The 18,511-nt window shown below is 44.5% G+C and overlaps 1 protein-coding gene across 2 annotated transcripts in view; it reads right to left on the bottom strand.

Annotated features, from left to right (window-relative positions):
- The window catches only part of TSPAN5 (tetraspanin 5), a 152,701-nt gene extending 141,446 nt beyond the window's left edge, over window positions 1–11,255 (bottom strand). The window contains exon 1 of one of the 2 annotated variants that reach the window (XM_008524432.2): window positions 10,751–11,255. In XM_008524432.2, coding sequence (XP_008522654.1) covers window positions 10,751–10,831 — 81 coding nt within the window. In that variant the 5' untranslated portion in view covers window positions 10,832–11,255. The remainder of the gene's footprint in view (window positions 1–10,750) is intronic. The other variant, XM_070614215.1, reaches the window with a different exon arrangement.
- Between the last annotated feature and the right edge of the window lie 7,256 nt (window positions 11,256–18,511).

The following is an 18,511-nucleotide window of genomic DNA, read 5'->3' as shown; positions in this document are numbered from 1 at the left end:
GTCTTCATCAGTTAGGGGGCTGCGCCATACTGATATGACTATACCTTAAAACACGAAAACTAAGTTTTGGCACTAAATGCTTCACCGGTGATTAGAACCACTTACTTGGCAGAATTGTTTTTAGGCTGCTTCGGGGGAAATATTAACAGTTGGGGGAAATTTTTGTTGGAACATTATACTCGGAGAAATGCTTAAGTCAAGTATTCCTCTTTTATTAGGACTACTTAATTAAGTACAAAGCATTAAAATAGCTGGCCTGAATATTTATTAGAGTACCAGCTGTTCCCTCCAGATTTTTAGAAATTCCAGCCTTAGTGCCAAGGATAATTTAGAAAAAAAATTCAACAAGTAGAAAGAGCTCTATGTCTTGTAATACTTATCTAAGTAGTAAATAGCGGCTGGAAGAGGTATAGAACATCACCATGCCTGTTCAATGAGGGGAGCCAAAATGCTTTGCCATCTAATTCCAAAGACTACTTTTTTTTTTTTAAGATTGGCACCTGCGCTAACATTTGTTGCCAATCTTTTTTTTTTTCCTTCTTCTCCCCAAAGCCCCCTGGTACACAGTCGTATATTCTAGTTGTGAGCACCTCTGGTTGTACTATGTGGGACGCCACCTCAACATGACCTGATGAGCGGTACCATGTCCGCGCCCAGGACCCGAACCAGCGAAACCCTGGGCTGCTGAAGCAGAGGGTGCAAACTTAACCACTTGGCCACGGGGCCGGCCCCCCAAATACTACTTTGTTATTGAGGTTGGTGACTACGGTACTTAAAAATTAAACCTTGCATTTCATAATTAATGATCCTTTACATACATGCAGGTGACATCACAATGCTAACCACAGGGTTCATACACCATTCTGGGTTGGTTGGTTTGTCAGGAGTGGTGGTCACTATGCCCCAGTAAAATATTTCAGAGAAATAATTTAGACTTTTATTCAAAATTTTATTTCTTTCAAAAGATTTCCATTTTAGGAGCATAGCCATAATCAAATACCTAAATTATTTTTGATGGGGGTAGGGGAAAGAAAGAAGTCAAGAAAATAATGGGAAAAAAAAAAAGTACCCACAACATGACTAACAAAAATGTACAACTGAAATCTCACAAGGTTGTAATCTATCATAACATTAATAAAAAATATATATATATTTAAAAAAAGAAAATAATGGGAAAATTCATTATGCATAGTCTGACCTTTCTATGTTGAAATTTTTCTTTCTAAAGAAAACTGACAAACGTCAGGGTTGGGTCTCTATGTTTGCTTTATTGTCAGCTCTTTGTGGTGGTGCCGCAAATTTGGATATGAGAGAAGCAATGTCCCTGTCATAGCATTACAGCAGAGAGAATACAAGAAACTGCCCGGGTGATGTGGAAGACAGCCCCCCGCCCCACAAGCGAGGGTACCCAGCGCACCAGAGGAAGCCCGCAAACAGCGGTTGAGAGGAAGAGCGCCTTGGACCGGGAGGCTGACTTCTGAAGGCAGGATGCTGTGCTGTCCAGCGTGAGTGGCTAGACCCAGTCCACTGCACTGACGTGTACAGGACAGCAAGGGCAAAGGAAGAGAATGCCTGATTCTTCGTTACTCCTGTTGAGCAAATGACCAGCTTCTAGCCATACACGAAGCTAATTTTTAGCACTCTAATTACAACACAAGAAGTTCTGTTTAGCAGAGATTTTCTCATTTTGTTTTTAGGGCTTTCAGCTTTAAAAATAAACTGCATTTTTGGATTAATAAAAAATTCCATCAGGGATAAAATAGGCCACATTTTTTTTTTTTTTCTCATAAGCCAAGAACACTAGCATCACGTGCTGGTGAAATCAGCACCCTCTGGTCCCAGCTCTTGACCACCCCCTCCCAGGTCCCCCCATGTCCCCTCCATTGAGCAAGGGGGAGAGATGCCACATCTTCCAGAGAAAAAACAAGCCACAGCGTCTCAGCCTCAGCTGGGTATCAGAAGCACCTGCAGGGACTTTAAAAAACAAAACACTAATACCAGGGCCCCACCTGGACCTACTGAGTCAGAGCCCCTGGTGGGAAGACTGAAATGTGCTAACGGCTTACTAATTATGCTGCTACATCCATAAAGGGGTGAATATCAACTAATCCTACAGAAGTCACCCTGGTTAGTGAGACGCACTTCCTACACATGAAGAGATTCATACAGAGGAGAAAAACCTGTACAAGGAGTCATTTTTTTTAGGACATGCCTTGACCACCAAGATTCAGAAACATCTCAAGGCTGGAATGGTGGTGTTCAATTGTTTGTTTAAGCAACAGACCCCTTTTTTCAAGCAAAATCCTTCAATCCTTCATGGTACCCCAAAATATCAAACCTAAAGGCTGAGCTTCTCTGAGGGAAAGGGAGGTCTCAGACAAGCCCACTCAGGCCCGGGTGCTCCTGAAGGGAGCCTAGGGCTGCCGGCAGCACAGCTGCAAAACCACGGGGCCAGAATGGATAAGTACACAGTACTACCTCTAAATTAAATAGTTAACTGGGGGTTAGGGCTTCTGATTAGCACTTAGCCCAGGAAGACGGGTTTAACAGAAGTTCACTTGAAAAAGAGGTGAAGGTTTCAAGTCACTGGAAATTCAGCGTGAGCCAACAATGATCTCTGGCTGCCAGGAAGAGCCTGTGCAGTCTACCTGGGTTAATAACTAATATTTGTATTGAGAGATTTACCTTTTACAAAGCACTTTCACACGCAGGGTCTCATTTAATACTACTGCGTAACAACTCCACAGCTATGGGAATTATTTCCCCGTATTTTAGATGAGCACCTCAGGAAATAATTGGTGAGAGTTACTCAAGGTGAATCCGGGCCGTAGCAGAGGCTTCTGCCTGCACGTCCAGCGTGGCTGAGGGACATAGTGGGGAGTTCGAGAGTAGCGGTCCACCGCTCTCTGGATGGCTGGAACCGCCTGTGAAAATGTGTTCCATTCTGGTTGCCACATTAACACAGGTGTGTCCAAAGGGGGCCACAGGCAGAGTCCCACGACCAGGGCAAAGAGTAATCTGGAAATAGTATATGATGAACACATGGAGGAAGTAGGAGCTTTTAAAGATGGAAAACAAAAGATGTAGGAATGACATAATGGCTATTTTTAAATAATGAAGGGCTATGGAGAAGGGAGATGAGTCTTATTTTGCATCACTCAGGAGTAACCTAGGCCCCTCCCTTCTTCCTGAAAAATGGAGTCCTGAAGCCACCAGAGGGGACCAAGCAAGGGAGGCCTCTGTGCAGGCGCAGGTATGGGAGGATACTGTGAAGCCCAGAGCAGGGCATCAGAGCCTGATCAGATGAGAAGGGTATCCACTAGGTGTGGGGCTGTGGTACAGCATGTTGGACCACCAGCAGGTAAGGACGGCAGCCACGTGAGGGGCAGGGGCCGCCGTGGAAGACTGGCTACAGACAGGGAGATTTATCAAATAAGTAAATTGTTAAGACTAATGGGAGCCAGGAATCTTGCTGTCAAAGAAGGTAGTTACACATAAGGAAAAGGGAAAAACCTAGACTAAACCCTGTGGTATCAGACAGGGATTTGAGGTTTCACTGCGAACTCGTGGTTTTCAAAATATACAGACAGATATAGAAATACAATGTAAATGTGCATATGTGTGCATATATGTATATACATACACATATTTCATAGTCTGTCCACTGAGAAGACAGGGGTGGTGACACCCTCACAGCAATGAGCACACACAGTGACCAGATCTGGGCTTCTAAATACCATTCTCCACTCAAAGGAACCAGGGCTCCTTGGAGAAACGGCTGATACAGAAGATGAGACTGGTAAATTACAAGATGAGCTTGGAACAACTTGTCCTGCCAGAAAGTGAGGAAGTGCTCAAAGAATGATGGGTGTTAGAAGAGCACAGGAGGCAGCCTGGAAAGACAGCCACTGACTGGCCAAACCTGGGACCAATCGGAACACCAAAGTCAGTAATGAGAGTAACAGTTTAATTAAAACACGCTGAAAAAAAAAGAGACCATAGGTTCTTACTGATGTAAATTTGTTAATAGACTGAAAATTTGATGAAGAGGGGCTGTTTACATAGTTTCAAAGTAACTTGCCACAAAATATGAATAAGTTACAAAAGTGAAAAGAATAACTTTGTGGTGGAGAAGCTTGGCAGACAACACTTTAACCCAGTGACCATCACCAGTAGCGGGGCAGACAGCAATCAGAGCCACCTGACAGGATGCAATGAGAAGAACACAGTGCCATTTCTGCAATTTTCCTGCCAAAGATGCACAGGCTGAATCTGAGAACGAGGAAATGGCAGACAAACACAAATTGAAGGACATTCTACAAAATAACTGGTTTACAACCTTCAAAAGCGTCAACATCCTGACAGAGAAGGACTGAGAGAGACTAAAAAGATGGAAGTAAATGTAATGCGGAGTTCTGAACTGAATCCTTTCGCTTGAAAGACATGATTGGAACAACTGGGAAACTTGAACGAGGCCTAAGATTTAGATGGTGGTAATGCATCGGTGGTAATTTCCTGGCTTTGGTGGCTGTTCTGTGGTATCTAGGAGAATATCCTACTTTACAGGAAATATACACTGAAGTGTTGACATCATAGCCATCATGATGGCAACTTTTTCTCAAATGATTCAGGATAAAAACAAATTGTACCACTTACAACTTTTCTGGAGGTTTGAGATTGCTGCAAAATAAAAATTAAAAATCAACAACAATAAATTAGGAGGATGGAAGTTAAGGGAAGTAGATTTGCTCTAGTTTGAGGATAGATGAAACTCTCTGACGATTAAAGTTATAGAAAAACAGATCCATCCTTAGGAGGGTAGGCAGGACGTTACAGAGAAGATGCCTCACGGACTAGGAAGTTAGCGGAGATGACGCCTACATACTTTCCAATGATTTAATAATCTGTTCATTCAACAAACATTTATTAAACACCTACTGTGTTTCAGACAGTGTGCTAGACACTGAGCTTATGAAAATGACTGAGAGACAGCCCCTGCGGTTGAGGCCCTTACCGTCCAGTGAAGTTGATGATTTGGAAGTCTGAAGTCAGAATTTTAAGACAGTCATCAGCATTACATATAGAAAGAAGCAAGTGACTCAAGAACATTGTCTTTAACACTCCAACTTTCATTTATGAATTTTCAATCAACTACACAATAGTTTATTATTCTATCATATTCTTTAGCAACATTTCATCCTAACTTTTTTGTGCTTGCGGGTGGTGTTAATTGAGGCATATGCAAAAACTTTATCACTTTTCAATTATGAACAGATGTAAGTGACTTACTTGATGTTTTATTTTAGAATAATAAGCATCTTCTAAAATAAGTTCCAAATGAGAAGCTAGGCCTATAGTTTGTGGAAGAGATTTAATATTCCAAAAGTAAACCTTGACATATTCTTCAACACCTCAAAAGTCACTCCACATCTCTGGACTCCAATTTCTTCATCTGTCACAAAGATGTCGTTAACACGCTTGTAAGATGCTTTGAAATGCTTAGAAGAAAGACATCGTAATTATAAAGCTATGTTAAAATACAGTTTGCTTTCACCTTTTGCCAGGGACTAACTATCACTGTGGACATATTAAGACAGAGAGATCCATCTAAAAGAGCTCACCTTGGCAATTTTTTTGGTGAGTGGAACATTATTTGGTTTTCCAACTTTCCCCCTTGGTTTCATTTCGTTCTTCCAGGCACGTCCTCAAGGGAGCATGCTTCAGAGCCTTCTCACCAACCCAAGAAGGAGTGGCCAGACCAAGCAAGTCAGTGTTCAGTTGCTTTCCCCACTGAGGTCTGTACACCTTTCTTATACTTTTCCTATACAACACTTTCATAACCATATTTAGCTTTCTTCCTACCATCTCCCTGTAATTCAAAAGGCAATTTAAACTCCCATATGGTTGCCATCGAAGCTAACAGATGTCTAGCAAATTAAAACAAAAATTATGACTTATAAACCACTGATGTATCATCATTCCAGAATATCTTACAACTTATAGTGAATCATAAGATGAGGCTTCCTACTTGATGCCCCCCAAGGTTCCTTAAATCTCTCTCCTCTCTGAATTTAAGCCCTGTGGAAATAAATTAGATGCAACATTCTGCCATCAACCCTGGATAAACCTCCACTTAAAGACACATGTAATATTTGAAAGCACACCAAAGAGAAATTTGGCCTCAAGTATCCAAGGCTTTCTGATCCTTGTACAGCAAAGAGAAGAGAAAAACGACGTGCTTCTCCCAAGTCATTCAAGGCTTCCACTGATCCATGGGGCTTTTTTTTAATAAGTCATGATTAAATCTACTGAATCCATTCTCCTGATCTCCTTGACAAATCTTAAGGGTATCATCATTACCTCGTAGTAATGATACCAACGTACCAGGCTAAGGTATTCTAGAAGGTCTAAAGCCCAGGATGGAACTAGTAAGAAATCTGTAGACAATGACACTAATCATATTCACCATTTGTTAAATAGTGAGGCATTGTGCTGGGTAATACATTATCTCATTGAATCCTTGAATCTACAACTCCATTAGATAACCTTATCTTTCCATTAGAAACAAGATATCAAGGCTTAGTGCAGCAGACTCTATTTTCCAAAGATGGCCACAACTCACACGACCTTGACACTTGTCCATCCAAAAACGGAATCTCTTCCTTCACCCCTTTGAAACTGAGCAGGCTCCATGCATGCTTTAACCAGTGGAATAGATGACAGTGACACTGACCAGCTCTCGGTGTAGCCTTAACTGGCTTCTTCTTCCCATCTCAGAGACAGGAAGAAGCCACATGTAGGTGCTCCAAGACAACAACCCTGGCTGAGCTCTCAGCAAGCGTCAACTGCCACTCATGTGAGTGCACCATCTTCGGCATCCCACCCCAATGAGCCTTGAGATAACTCTAGCCCCAGCCACGCATCACTGCACCTGCATGAGAGGTCCCAAGTGCAAATTGCCCAGATGAGCCTGGTCAAATCACAGAACTGTGAGATACAATAATAAAATTGTGTTTTAAACCACTAAGTTTTGGGGTTGCTATGTAGCAACAGATAACCAGAATAATGAGGTCAATTTACTTGCCCAGGAACAGTTAAGTATTAGAGTCAGAATACAAAAGGGTCCAGAGGAAAACATCTATTAATCGTGGGTGATGGAATGTGGGGGTTCAGTACCCAAAAGAAGCAACTTTAAAACAAAACTCTCTTTCTCTTCCCTCCTCCACGCCAAAGCAGCCTCAGGGTTTTCCAAGAAACATCCTAGTATGGTGACACCCTCAATAAAATCAATTCCCTTTTGGCTTGAGCTCTTCCAATATAAAATAGGAAAAATGAGGTTTTCCCTACCACTCCGTGATAACTAATGAGAAAGGAATCTGTACACGATGTTGACTGTTACTCAGAATATCATTATAACTGTTATATAAAAGGATTCAGATTTTACACACGAAGCTGTAACTCTAATAATAAAGATATATTTAATGACTCATAGGACTACATTCAAGAGTCACAGTGGGGACAGGGAAGAATGCATACTATATCAACAAGTGAAGAAGCCAAGAAATTAGGGAAAGATTTTTTTTTTTTAACAAAAGGATCTTTGAGGAAGAAATGAAGTAATAAAATTGATATTCAGACAAGTCTCAGTAAGAGAAAAAGTCTGTAATTTAACAAGTATCCCAATATACGCTACTTTCATTATACATTAGTACCCATCTCTTGTATTTTTCTTCTGCAGCATAGCGGAACTTGACAGACTCATTCTTTTTCAGAACTAAAACGAACTCATCTAAGTCCTGCATTCTAACAGCTGAGAAACAGAGGCCCGGGGCAGTGACCCAAGCAGCAAGTAGTCAAGCTACTCCTTAGGAAGAGAACCAAACTCTCAGTGCTGCTGCTACCACATTTTCAGTTTTATTTATCAGAAGTTTACCTCCAAATGTCTTCAATGTACTTCAAATGTGTTCTAGCATTTATCTCACAGCGTGAAAATGAAAGATTAGGAAGCCATGCTCTCAGTTGTCAACCTCTTCTTCATAACTAGCTAGGAGTAGCAGCTCCCGCTGGCAGTCACGGCAGACAGCAGAGGTGTGCAACTTCATGGAGGCAGGCTGCCAAGTCACTGACCCTAGTTCTTCAGTCACTAACATCTTAGAATTACTTGGTCAAATATCATGGCTGCCTTCCTGCTGATCACCTCTAGAGACCATGGTACTGACAAACTGGGAGATTTAAACATGAGGTAATTTTGAGGCAGATGGCAGGATGAAAGGTATGAGGGGGTATCTGAGCGGAAGGCTTGAGGCATGGAAAGGAGGGACAGAGTGTGTAGAAAACAGAGTGAGAGAAGGGTCCTTCTGACAAAGGCACCCATGTACAATTCTGCTTGGGGCAGCTGGTTTAGTTCCACAGCCCACATCTGCCTTCAGGCTTCCCATAAAATGCCCTGCAGAGATGAAGTCCTTCCCATCAGACAAGATGTGGCTCTATTCTGGAACTCTCTACGCAAGAACTTTGCAAATCTTTGAAGGATTCCACCATTCCAGAGGTTTTGCCACAACCTAATCCACAAAAAATACTAAATTTACCTCTGTATGTTCTACAAAACTACACCAAACTGTCAGGGAAACAGGCCCAAATCCCTTTATTTCTTTTCCGCCTCCTGTTATGAAACTGCAGAGAAAGCCCCCGGGTGCTTTTGGTTGCTTGGCAGCTGAAATGTGCAGCTTTTGGAAGGTTCCAGTAGAACCCAGAGACCTGGACTCACCACCCCAACAAGGTCCAGTCCCAAGGTGGTCATCCCTGACTCTCGAAGTCACCAAGTTTCGAGTTCAGATCAAATCAAAACACCTCGCTCAGGTATGTGAGTACCCACCGCTTTTGAACACGTCCAGCAGGGCTGAAGAAAGAGACAGGGAAGGAACACAACTGCTTCTTCCTATATTTGTAGCCGTGTTTAATTGCCGGGCGGGGGGGGGGGGGGGGGGCAGGTGACCGCCAACAGGAATTGTGTACAATCACTGGCAAAATACTGCCTGTGAATGGATATGATATTTATTCACGTGACCCCTCATCTTTATCAGCCCTGAGGACAGATGACAAGCAGACACAGAAAGTGGTCTCCCCGGGCTGGCTCCGTGGCCGAGCGGTTAAGTTCCAGTGCTCTGCTTCTGGGGCCCAGGGTTTCACCGCTTAGGGTCCTGGGCACAGACATGGCACCGCTCATCAGGCCATGTTGAGGCAGCATCCCACATGCCACAACTAGAAGGACCCACAACTAAAAATATACAACTGTGTACTGGGGGGCTTTGGGGAGAAAAGGGAAAAATAAAATCTTTAAAAAAAAAAAAGGAAAGTGGTCTCCAATCCCTTCCATTTCCTTTTGCAAAATACTCCTATAGAAAACAGAAAATAAAAATGAAATCGCCTGCTGGTACATGTGCAGTAGAAGAAAAATAATATAAAGAGCTGTATTGACGACGATTCTCATAGATGTATATGTTTGCAGCAAATAGCCAAAATTAAAGGAAAATCAAAATAAATACACCCTGTGTTCAGACTGCTGCGGATTATTATTGATCCCACCGTTGGATTATTACCTCACACTGAACCTACACTGAACAGGAACTTGGAGTACCTCTCCTGACAGCCACCATCTTTACTTTCCATGGGGGGGGGGGGGTGCCCAGTAAGGAAGAGGATGGGACGGGATTGGCAGGAAAAAGGACACGGTCTTTGGACCAACGTTTTCCCCTGTCCTAGTGAACTCTTTGTCTGGTTGCTGAACACGTTTGTGAGATCAAGGAAAAGAATCGAAACAAAACAAAAGAAGATGCGTCCCAGCCTAATTACGATAGGCGCCCAGCACATTGCGGTGCCAGCTGAGCGTGGTTTCAGTCTTGCGTTCAAGCATCTGCTCTCTCGGTACCCCCAATAAAACGTGTCTCGCACGCCCTCCCCCCTGCATATCTCCAAGGGTTCCCCCGAACAGCCTGCTCTCTGTCACTCCCTAGAAAAAGAAGGACGTGAGGCACGAACACATTGAAACATATGTTGCCAGTGACTTGTAATTATCCTGACAATAATACACATATAGAAACAAATCCTCCACCCCACAAGCCCACTGACCAGTCCATTATGCAAAAGAAGCGCTTTCCAGCAGAAACGGAAGAGCTTGCAGGAAGCGTTATTTACGTGCACATTACAGAACCATATACCACTGCATCTGCATCCTACACAAAGCCCGAGATGGTGCAAGAAGATACACGCTGAGCACGGCACAGACCAGCCGCGGCAACACGGAGCCAAGCCCTCGTCCAATCAGATCGTGGTTAGAAGGTGGACCTCAGGGTCGGCTCTGCCCGATTAGCCTTCCCGATTATGACACCACGCTCTGCCCAACATCCATACCCCACCGGGAGCAAACCTAATTCGCGTGGTTGCTTATTTCTCAAACTGCCGAGCCCTTTCTTTCATCCGTATCCCTGCTATTCGTCCCTTAAAAAGCCACCCCAAGGCCTAGGTGCCCCTTTTCCGGCTCGGTTTTTCTTTTTACCTTTTCCCATTCCTAGAAAGGATTGAATGTTTCTCTTTCCAACGCGCAAGATGGAAAAGCGGAAGGCAAATGCTTCTTCTTGCTCCGGCAGGCGCCGGAGGGGCTGCGAAAAGTAAAGGCAGCGAGCAACGTGGGGGGAATCGTCCCGAATCGATCGGCCACAATAGTTGAAATCCCAGAAGCGCTCCAACTTACCCAAAATATGACATTGAAGCCAAATATGAAATATTTGATGCAACAACTGACTTCAGGACCCTTGTAGTGCTTCCCGGACATCCTCTGGGTTCATGAAGACACTTGCCCCGGCAGCCCGAGTTTGGAGCCCGGGAGCACCGTTGCTCGGAGCAGCCCGGCGGGGAGCGGGGGCTCGGGGGCGCCGCAGCGCGGCGGCCCGGGCTGAGCCGCGCGGGGACCGGCCGGCGGAGAGCGGCTCCCGCGCCTCCAGCCCTTTGCGCGCCGAGGCCGCCGGAGCCGGGTGGCCGCGAGCGGGCGGGGCAGCCGCGCGCTGGGAGCCCGGAGCCTCGCCGCAGCTGGCCCCGAGCACAAGGCGAGCGCCCGCGTCCGTCCGCCAGGCGATCTGTCCGTCGGCCCGTCTCCGAGCTTCGGGCAAGCGCGGCGGCCGCAGATGCTGGCGGACTCGCTCCTCACCCACCCGCCCGCTCGCCTGCTGGCGCGCGTCCTCCCACCCCTAGCTCCGCCCGCCGCTCGCTCCGCCCGCTCGGCTGGCGGCTCCTCCGCCCGCTCCGCCCGCAGCTCCGCCCGCCGCCCGCCGCCCGAGCCCCGGCGAGGCGCGCGCGCGCACGGGCTCGGGAGCTCCCGGGCGACCGGGCCACCACGTAGCTGCGGCACCTCCTCCCTCCGCCGCTCTCCCGCTCTCTTTCGCCCCGCCCCGACCCAGAGCGCCGCCGACCCCCGAGCGCTGCGGCGGGGTAGGTCGGAGGACCGCCGGCGGAAGGGAGGAGGGGCGCCCTGGGGGCACGCCGCCTGGGAGCAGCTTGGCGGAGGCACGGGGATCGATGAGCCCTGGTCCCTCTCAGCCGCCGGCAAGGAAAAGAGAGGCGGGAAATAGGGGCAGCGAATCAGAGGATTGCAAAGGATAGTCTCCCGAATCCCACTGTGCCTCCAACCCAACCGCCCCACCTGCCGGAGAAATGAGCTTCATCCGAGAACGTGGACGAGGAAGGAGAGATGGCCCAAAGGAGTCCTGACCGGGATCAGATCCTCGCCCTGGGGTCTGCTGCAGCAACGCAAACCCGGACGGCACATGCGCCCGCCCACAAGACGGAATAGGCCAAAGGAGCTTGCCTGGTTCCTAACTCCAAGAAGGAATCCAGGAATCCGAATTGGGCTTACAGAGCGTGAACCATGGAGCTTTAGACCTCCGGGGAAGGACAGAGCGCGAGGCTGGAAGTCGTTTCAGAGCCCTACCTGAGAAGACGTGCCCGTCAGTTGCGTCTCCGCCCTCCTCCTGGAGCTCTTCCGTAGGTGCTGGCAAGCAGCTATCAGTATTTCGTGGAAGGAGAATGAAGAATCGCTCGGAACTGTGTGGAAACGTCTATGGGAATTTTTTTAAAGCTTCTAAAAGCTAGAAAGAGAGATGAGATCACGAAAATTTTCCAGCACCATCCCTGTAACCTTGTACTGGGCACAGAAATCTGCCTGTGTCTTAAACTCCCAGCTGATACTTGAGCAGGCTGAAGTTGGAGAACCTTTGGCATAGGGTTCCCCTGCGGAACCACCTCTCACTTTGCTCAAAAACTGACTAGCTAGTTGACAACCTACAGTCCAGCTTTGGAGGGACAAAGAAGTTACTTTTTCTTGCACTAAACCACGCTTTGAGCTAGGCTTGGCCTTGAAAGAGATTGAGGTCACAGGTAGGAGCCAGAGTACCCACAAAGAGGAGAGAACCAGGAGATCTTACCCATTCGATACCACAGAACTACGACATGGCCTGGCGATGGCTTCAGCCTTTTGAACTAAATGACCCTCTCTCCCTCAAAAGTGTCCTCCACCTACCCCAAACCACATCCCTATTACCGCCAGAATGGTAGACTTCCAAGGGAGGTCAGCTGGGTGATCCCCTATTCACAGGAAGGCACTGAAAAGCTTTCCCGGGGCCTGTTCCTGCTACATTGTAATTCTCTCTATATTTAAATAGAACAGTTGCTGCAGATTCCTGGATAAGTGAAACGAGGTCTGTCTTAAGCTGATGTGACTCAGTTCAGAAAAGGACCAGCAATTAAATCCAATTGATGACTATGATCCCTAAGCAAGATCTGTCTTTGAAATAAAAATCAACAGAGAAGTGAACGTTTAGATAACTCATTGGTAATTTGAGGATTGGGGGGGGCTAGTTGAATTCTCATTTCATGAGTCAAAAGTAGGTTCTAGGAGGATTTATGAGTTAAATATAAAGCAAACCAGAAGAAAATAGAATATTTGTTAAACCTCTGGCTAGAAGTATTTCTCAACTCTGAAGCAATAGAAGGAAATGAGCAATGGATATGACTGGGTAATATCTTAAAACTCACTTCTATGTGTCAAACATTGTTTTAAAAGGCAACCTAAACCAGAAGATATATATATATATATATTGACAGCAAACGTGAAAAGTCTGTCTATATTATAAGTAGGGCTCATACAGCTAAAGTAAAATATAGACTCTCGATAGAAAATAAACAGAAAACAAACCAGCCACATACAAAGAAATCAAATAGTAATAAATATATGGTGAAAATTAACCTTACTAGCAGACATTACTACTAATGTAAGAAATATACTTAAAAACAAATTAATGATAAAGATAGATAGATAATGAGCACTGGTTTGCTCCTACATTGCCAGTGTCATGAAATGATACCGTCCACTTGGAAAGCATTTTGGCTGTATGTCACAGGTCAGCATGCTCCTGCATTTTAACTCAGCAGTCCCACTTCTGGGAATCTAGCCAAAGAAATACTCCAAAATATGGCAAAAGTTATACACCGCAAATTGTACATCACAGCATTATTTATATTGAAGACTTGGCCACAACTTAAAGATCCTAGACGAGGGCTCCTCCCAAGTCCTTGTAGCCACCTGGACCACAATGTTGCTTCTTGTGTCCCTGCCTTTGCACCTGTCGTTCCTGGTCCCTGCATGAAGCCCCACCTCGCCCTGTGTCTGTGAGCTGAGTCCTCTTCCTTATCCTCAACACTTTGCACCAGCGTTTTCAAGGCTCCCTCTTTTGTTCCATCAGTGGCTCCGACATGCTTCCATTTCAGCACTTGGAGACTACGTGTAATTACTTGTTTACTGTCTCCTCCACTCTGCTGTGACTCCTTCAAGGGTGTGGTCCATCTCCTTTTAATCTTAGAATCATTAGCACACTGCTAATGTGGCAGGTAGTTGATAAATATTTGTTAAAGGAATGGATGAAGCATTTACTCAAACTTTTTACAGCCACTAAAGATGATGATTATAAGGAGTATGTGTCAATGACTGAATACATCATAATGTTAAATTCTAAAGGCATTATATATGGAATTATCTCAAAGCAATATTGTTAAGTGAAAAAAGCAAGATGCAAAACCGTATACACAGAAGGCTACCATTTTGTTTTTAAAAAAGCATATTGGCAAAGGAGAGTGGAAAATGTATATATATGCATGTGTCCTTGTTAATGGTAGGCTATCTATGGAAGAAATAAAGGACATTGGTAATAATAGTTTGGGTGCGCCTGGGCAGGCTTGGGAACTGAAAGATAGGATGAGAAAGAGACCTGCTTTATCTTTTAATACAATCTTTTGTTTGTTTTTGAAATTTGTACCATATACATGATATAACTGTTTTGAAAAATAAATCACTCTGTGAAATTTTATGCAGTTATATGAAAAAAAGGAGTTAATTCTTGCCAAATAATAACAGTTGCTAGATGGTGGGATATTGGGTGATCTTATTTTCATGTTTCTGGTTTCCAATTTTTTTCTAAATTATAAATAAAGACAAACAAATAACTAAGTAATTGTTATATTTATTTCATCACAACTCAGTAAATTCTGGTCTATTTTAAGGAGCCAAGAAAGAGTAATTTTCTCGCTGGAGACTGCTACGGCCATCTCCTTTATAATTCTGAGATTGAAAAATGGTTAATAAGTTTAATTACTGAAAAGTTAATCAGCTTTCAAATGGCACTGAGAACAGGTAAAGCATGTTCTTCTAATAGTTGCCTAGCTGAACAGCAAGATATGACAACAGTGTTTTAACCTAAGACACCAGATTTAATGAGCTTGTCTGTCTCTATCTCTGTTTCACTCTTCTCACCCACCTGTCTGCCTCCCTCTCTCTCTCTTTCACTGTCTCTCTACTCCTCTATATTTTTCTTTTCCTTCTCTGTGGTGGGCCATGCTGGTTACTGACCCACCCCGTGGCCTCCTTTCTCTCAAAACCCTAGTGATGTTCCCGTGTCCCCCTCTTTTAACAGCCATATGCTTTGGGAAGACCTGCCCTGCCCAGCTGACTCCAGGGGGAGAGTCTTGACCTTCCAATGTTTGGTTCAGAAATGGGCATGTGACATCCTGGCCAGTGAGACATGAGGAGACTCTGCTGGGGGTTTCCTCACGTCTAAGAGATGGTTTCTTGTTGCTCTTGGACTTAAGTGTGTTTGGCTGTGATGCCTGGATCCTCTGCAGCCTGACAATAAAGACCATACCAAGGATGGAAGAGTGAGACAATGAGAAGAACAGAGGCCTGCATGACATCATTGCATGGCTGACTTAAGCTCTCAGGACTTCCTTTCGTAGGAGACGCTTGCCTGGTGGGCCTCTGTGGGAGGTTTTCTGTTTCATGCAGCTCAAAGTACCCTGACTAACGCTCTCCTGAGGTTCCCCCGCACCCTCTGATTTTCTCTTTTTGAAGCGCCGCCGGAATATCCACGTTTCTCTCAGCACCACTCTTTTTCTACTTTTCTCTCCTCTCTCCTCTCTTCCCCAACTGTTCCTGTCTCTCTTAAACAATTCAGGGGAGACTTTGAGCACTGTGACCCGCTCACACCCGCTGCTTTCTCCAGACTTTCTCAGCCGCAAAGTGCTTCCCCCTTTCCAGCCACGTGTGTACTCCACGGCAGACAGGCCTGTGTAGACCCAGGCCGAGTGGCCTGAGAGTCTGTCTCACCAGAGGAGAGTCAGTAACAGAAGGGTCTCTTCGTGTGGCTGAAATGGAGGCGGTGTTTTCAGGAGAGCCGGGGCCCATGTTTCCAGGAGGAAGCCAAACTCTCACTCTCTCTCTGCAGAAAGAGGAAGGAAGCATAAATGCTGAGAGAAACAGCCACAGAGTCTCTGAGAGCGTGGGCTGCACAAATGGTCGTGCATTTTGTGCTCTGAAAGGCTTCCGGCCCTGCTACAGGCTTTCTACTTCTGGATTTCTTCAAGAGGACGCTGTCCTTGAGGTTTATGAGATTTTTGGATAGAGCTCTCCCAGTCTGCCATTTTGGCTTTAGCTGCCTTGAAGTGGGCATCTCACATTTGCAAATCAAAGAACTGTGATTAAAACATCAGGCCATCCCACCTCAAATCCATTAGGAAATGGGGACAACTTAAAACATTTTTCAACTGATCATAATATAAAATTAAAGTGTACTTTTGTTATATTTAATGAATTAAATATCGTGCTTACTGTTCTTTAGTTGAAAGGTTAGTAAATTAAAATGTTATATTTCGTTAAGAAGCAAGTGATCCCTCAGGGTTGGTGCCTTGCCCCCGCCCTGGCCCCCTTGCCCCACGGCCACACACACCCGTTAAAGAAGACCAGCTTTCAGGGCCCCAGGAAGAGAGTAAAAAAGAGAGCATATCTGTCTCATAAATGTGATTGAACAAGTATATGTAGAACACAGTTGTTTCACATTTAAAAATCAATTATAATTGTGCAATAAAAAGAATTCTTTTACAAAATATAACAGAGCAGGCGTTGACTTTTTTTTTTTTTAATTCTGCTGTCTTTTGAAAATAGCGCCTCAATTTCCTGCTGTTTTGGAAATAGCTAGGCCTGTGAGTCAGAGTGCCAGGCCCTTCCCTCACCTTCCCAGGGGGCAGAGCGTGACAGGAGTTTGGCCCATCAGAAGCTCCCTTCGTGATACTGAGCAGAGGGAGAAAAAGACCAAAAACTCCTGGAGGTCATGGATTGCAGCCCTGGACTAGCCTGAGGCCGCCCTTGAGAATGTCGTGATCCTTCCGGTTCTGCTGCTCTCTCTCTGACCCCATAAGCTATCTTATTTCTTTCCGGTGAATTCCCTTTCTGATTAAATTCATCATTGCCTGTTTCTATGGCTTAGACCAAAAAATTCCTAATCAGTACTATATGAACTTTTAAAACTGTACTTTTCAGAGAAAAATATTAACTTTTTTCTAATTTCAAAAGTAAGATACTCTCATTATAAAATATTTAGAAAATACAGAAAATGTTTTTAAAGAATCAGCCGTGACAACATTTCCAAAGAAAGCTATTGTCAATATTTTGATATATTTTCTTCATTAATAAATTTTTTTATATGCTTGATCTCATTCTGCAGAGAGAAAACTTAAACCTATTAGATCTTCCATTTGCCAGTGCCCAGAAATAGTGCAGAGAAGTCCTCCATGAGAACAGAAGCAAGGCCATCTCAATTTCCAGGCCGTGGTTATCAGCCGGGATCCTAACCTCTCCGCCCCTTATCTGTAACCCTTGAGAGTTTTCCTCTTCTACCACGTATCACTCTTTGTTTCCATTCTTATAAGACAAACATGCTTGCATGCTCCCTTACATTCCTAACTCACTCCTACCTCCAACCTCAAAATGCCATTCCCACCCCACAAACTCTACCTTCCTCCATGTGTCACCACGGCAAATTATTTTGCAGTTAAGCATAATTCAGCCCCTTATGTAACCCATCCCATTTAACTCTAGGCATGCTGGTCATATCCAGTAATTCCCTCTTTCACCATTTGGTTTCTTTTACCTTCTAAAAAACTTTGCTTCTGTGATATATCCCTTTCCAGTGGAGCTATAATTGGTAGAGCATTGATCTTAATGTTCAGAAACAGGGAATAGATATTAGCAGATCTGTCAGATATCTGCTTAGGTTTTATTATGCACCGTCAACTGATTCAACAACAAATATTTATTGAACACATCTCCTGTTAAAGCACCTGTGTTCACAGTTCCTGCCCTAGGAGTGCAACTAGAAGAGATAGACGCAGAGGGGTAAGGACACAGGTCAGAATGGATCAGTGGGGCGGCCCAGTGGTATAGTGGCGAAGTTTGTGCACTCTGCTTTCACGGCCCCGGGGTTCACAGATTCAGCTCTCCAGCGCAGACCTACACACCACTCATTAAGCCATGCTGTGGCAGTGTCCCACAGGCAAAAGAGAGGAAGATTCACACAGATGTTAGCTCAGTGACAATGTTACTCCCAAAAAAAAAAAAAGAAAAGAAAAAAGGATGGATTAAACTCTGCAGTCCCATCAAATTACAATGTGCATACAGAACCACAAAAAAAAGCCCCTTCCAGTTCTATTTTTCTTTTCTTCTCTTCCTTTCTTTCTTTTTCTTTTCTATAGTAGTAGCATTAAGTACAATGACTAGGAACAAAAACTAGTTACATTGATCAAGACTGAACATCTTATATCTGAATCATTTATTTGAATGAGTCCATGATTCTGAAAGAATAAGTTTTAAATTTTACACTTAACCACAGTGGTACAGACATTGTGGAAAATAGTTCAGCAGTTCCTCAAAAAGTTAAACAGCGTTAGCACATGATTCAGCAATTCTATTCCTAGAGACTACATATACCCAACAGAATCAAAAGCAGAGACCCAAACAGATTCTTGTATGCCAACACACACAGCAGCACAACAGCCAAGTGTCCATCAACATGTGAATAGATAAACAAAATATGGTATATACAGACTATGGAATATTATTCAGCCTTAAAGAGGGATG

This window comes from Equus przewalskii, chromosome 3, assembly GCF_037783145.1.
Source record: "Equus przewalskii isolate Varuska chromosome 3, EquPr2, whole genome shotgun sequence".
In the NCBI taxonomy this organism is placed as follows: Eukaryota; Metazoa; Chordata; class Mammalia; order Perissodactyla; family Equidae; genus Equus; species Equus przewalskii.
The sequence above is the reverse complement of the archived record's forward strand: the minus strand, read 5'-3'. Positions and strand labels throughout refer to the sequence as shown.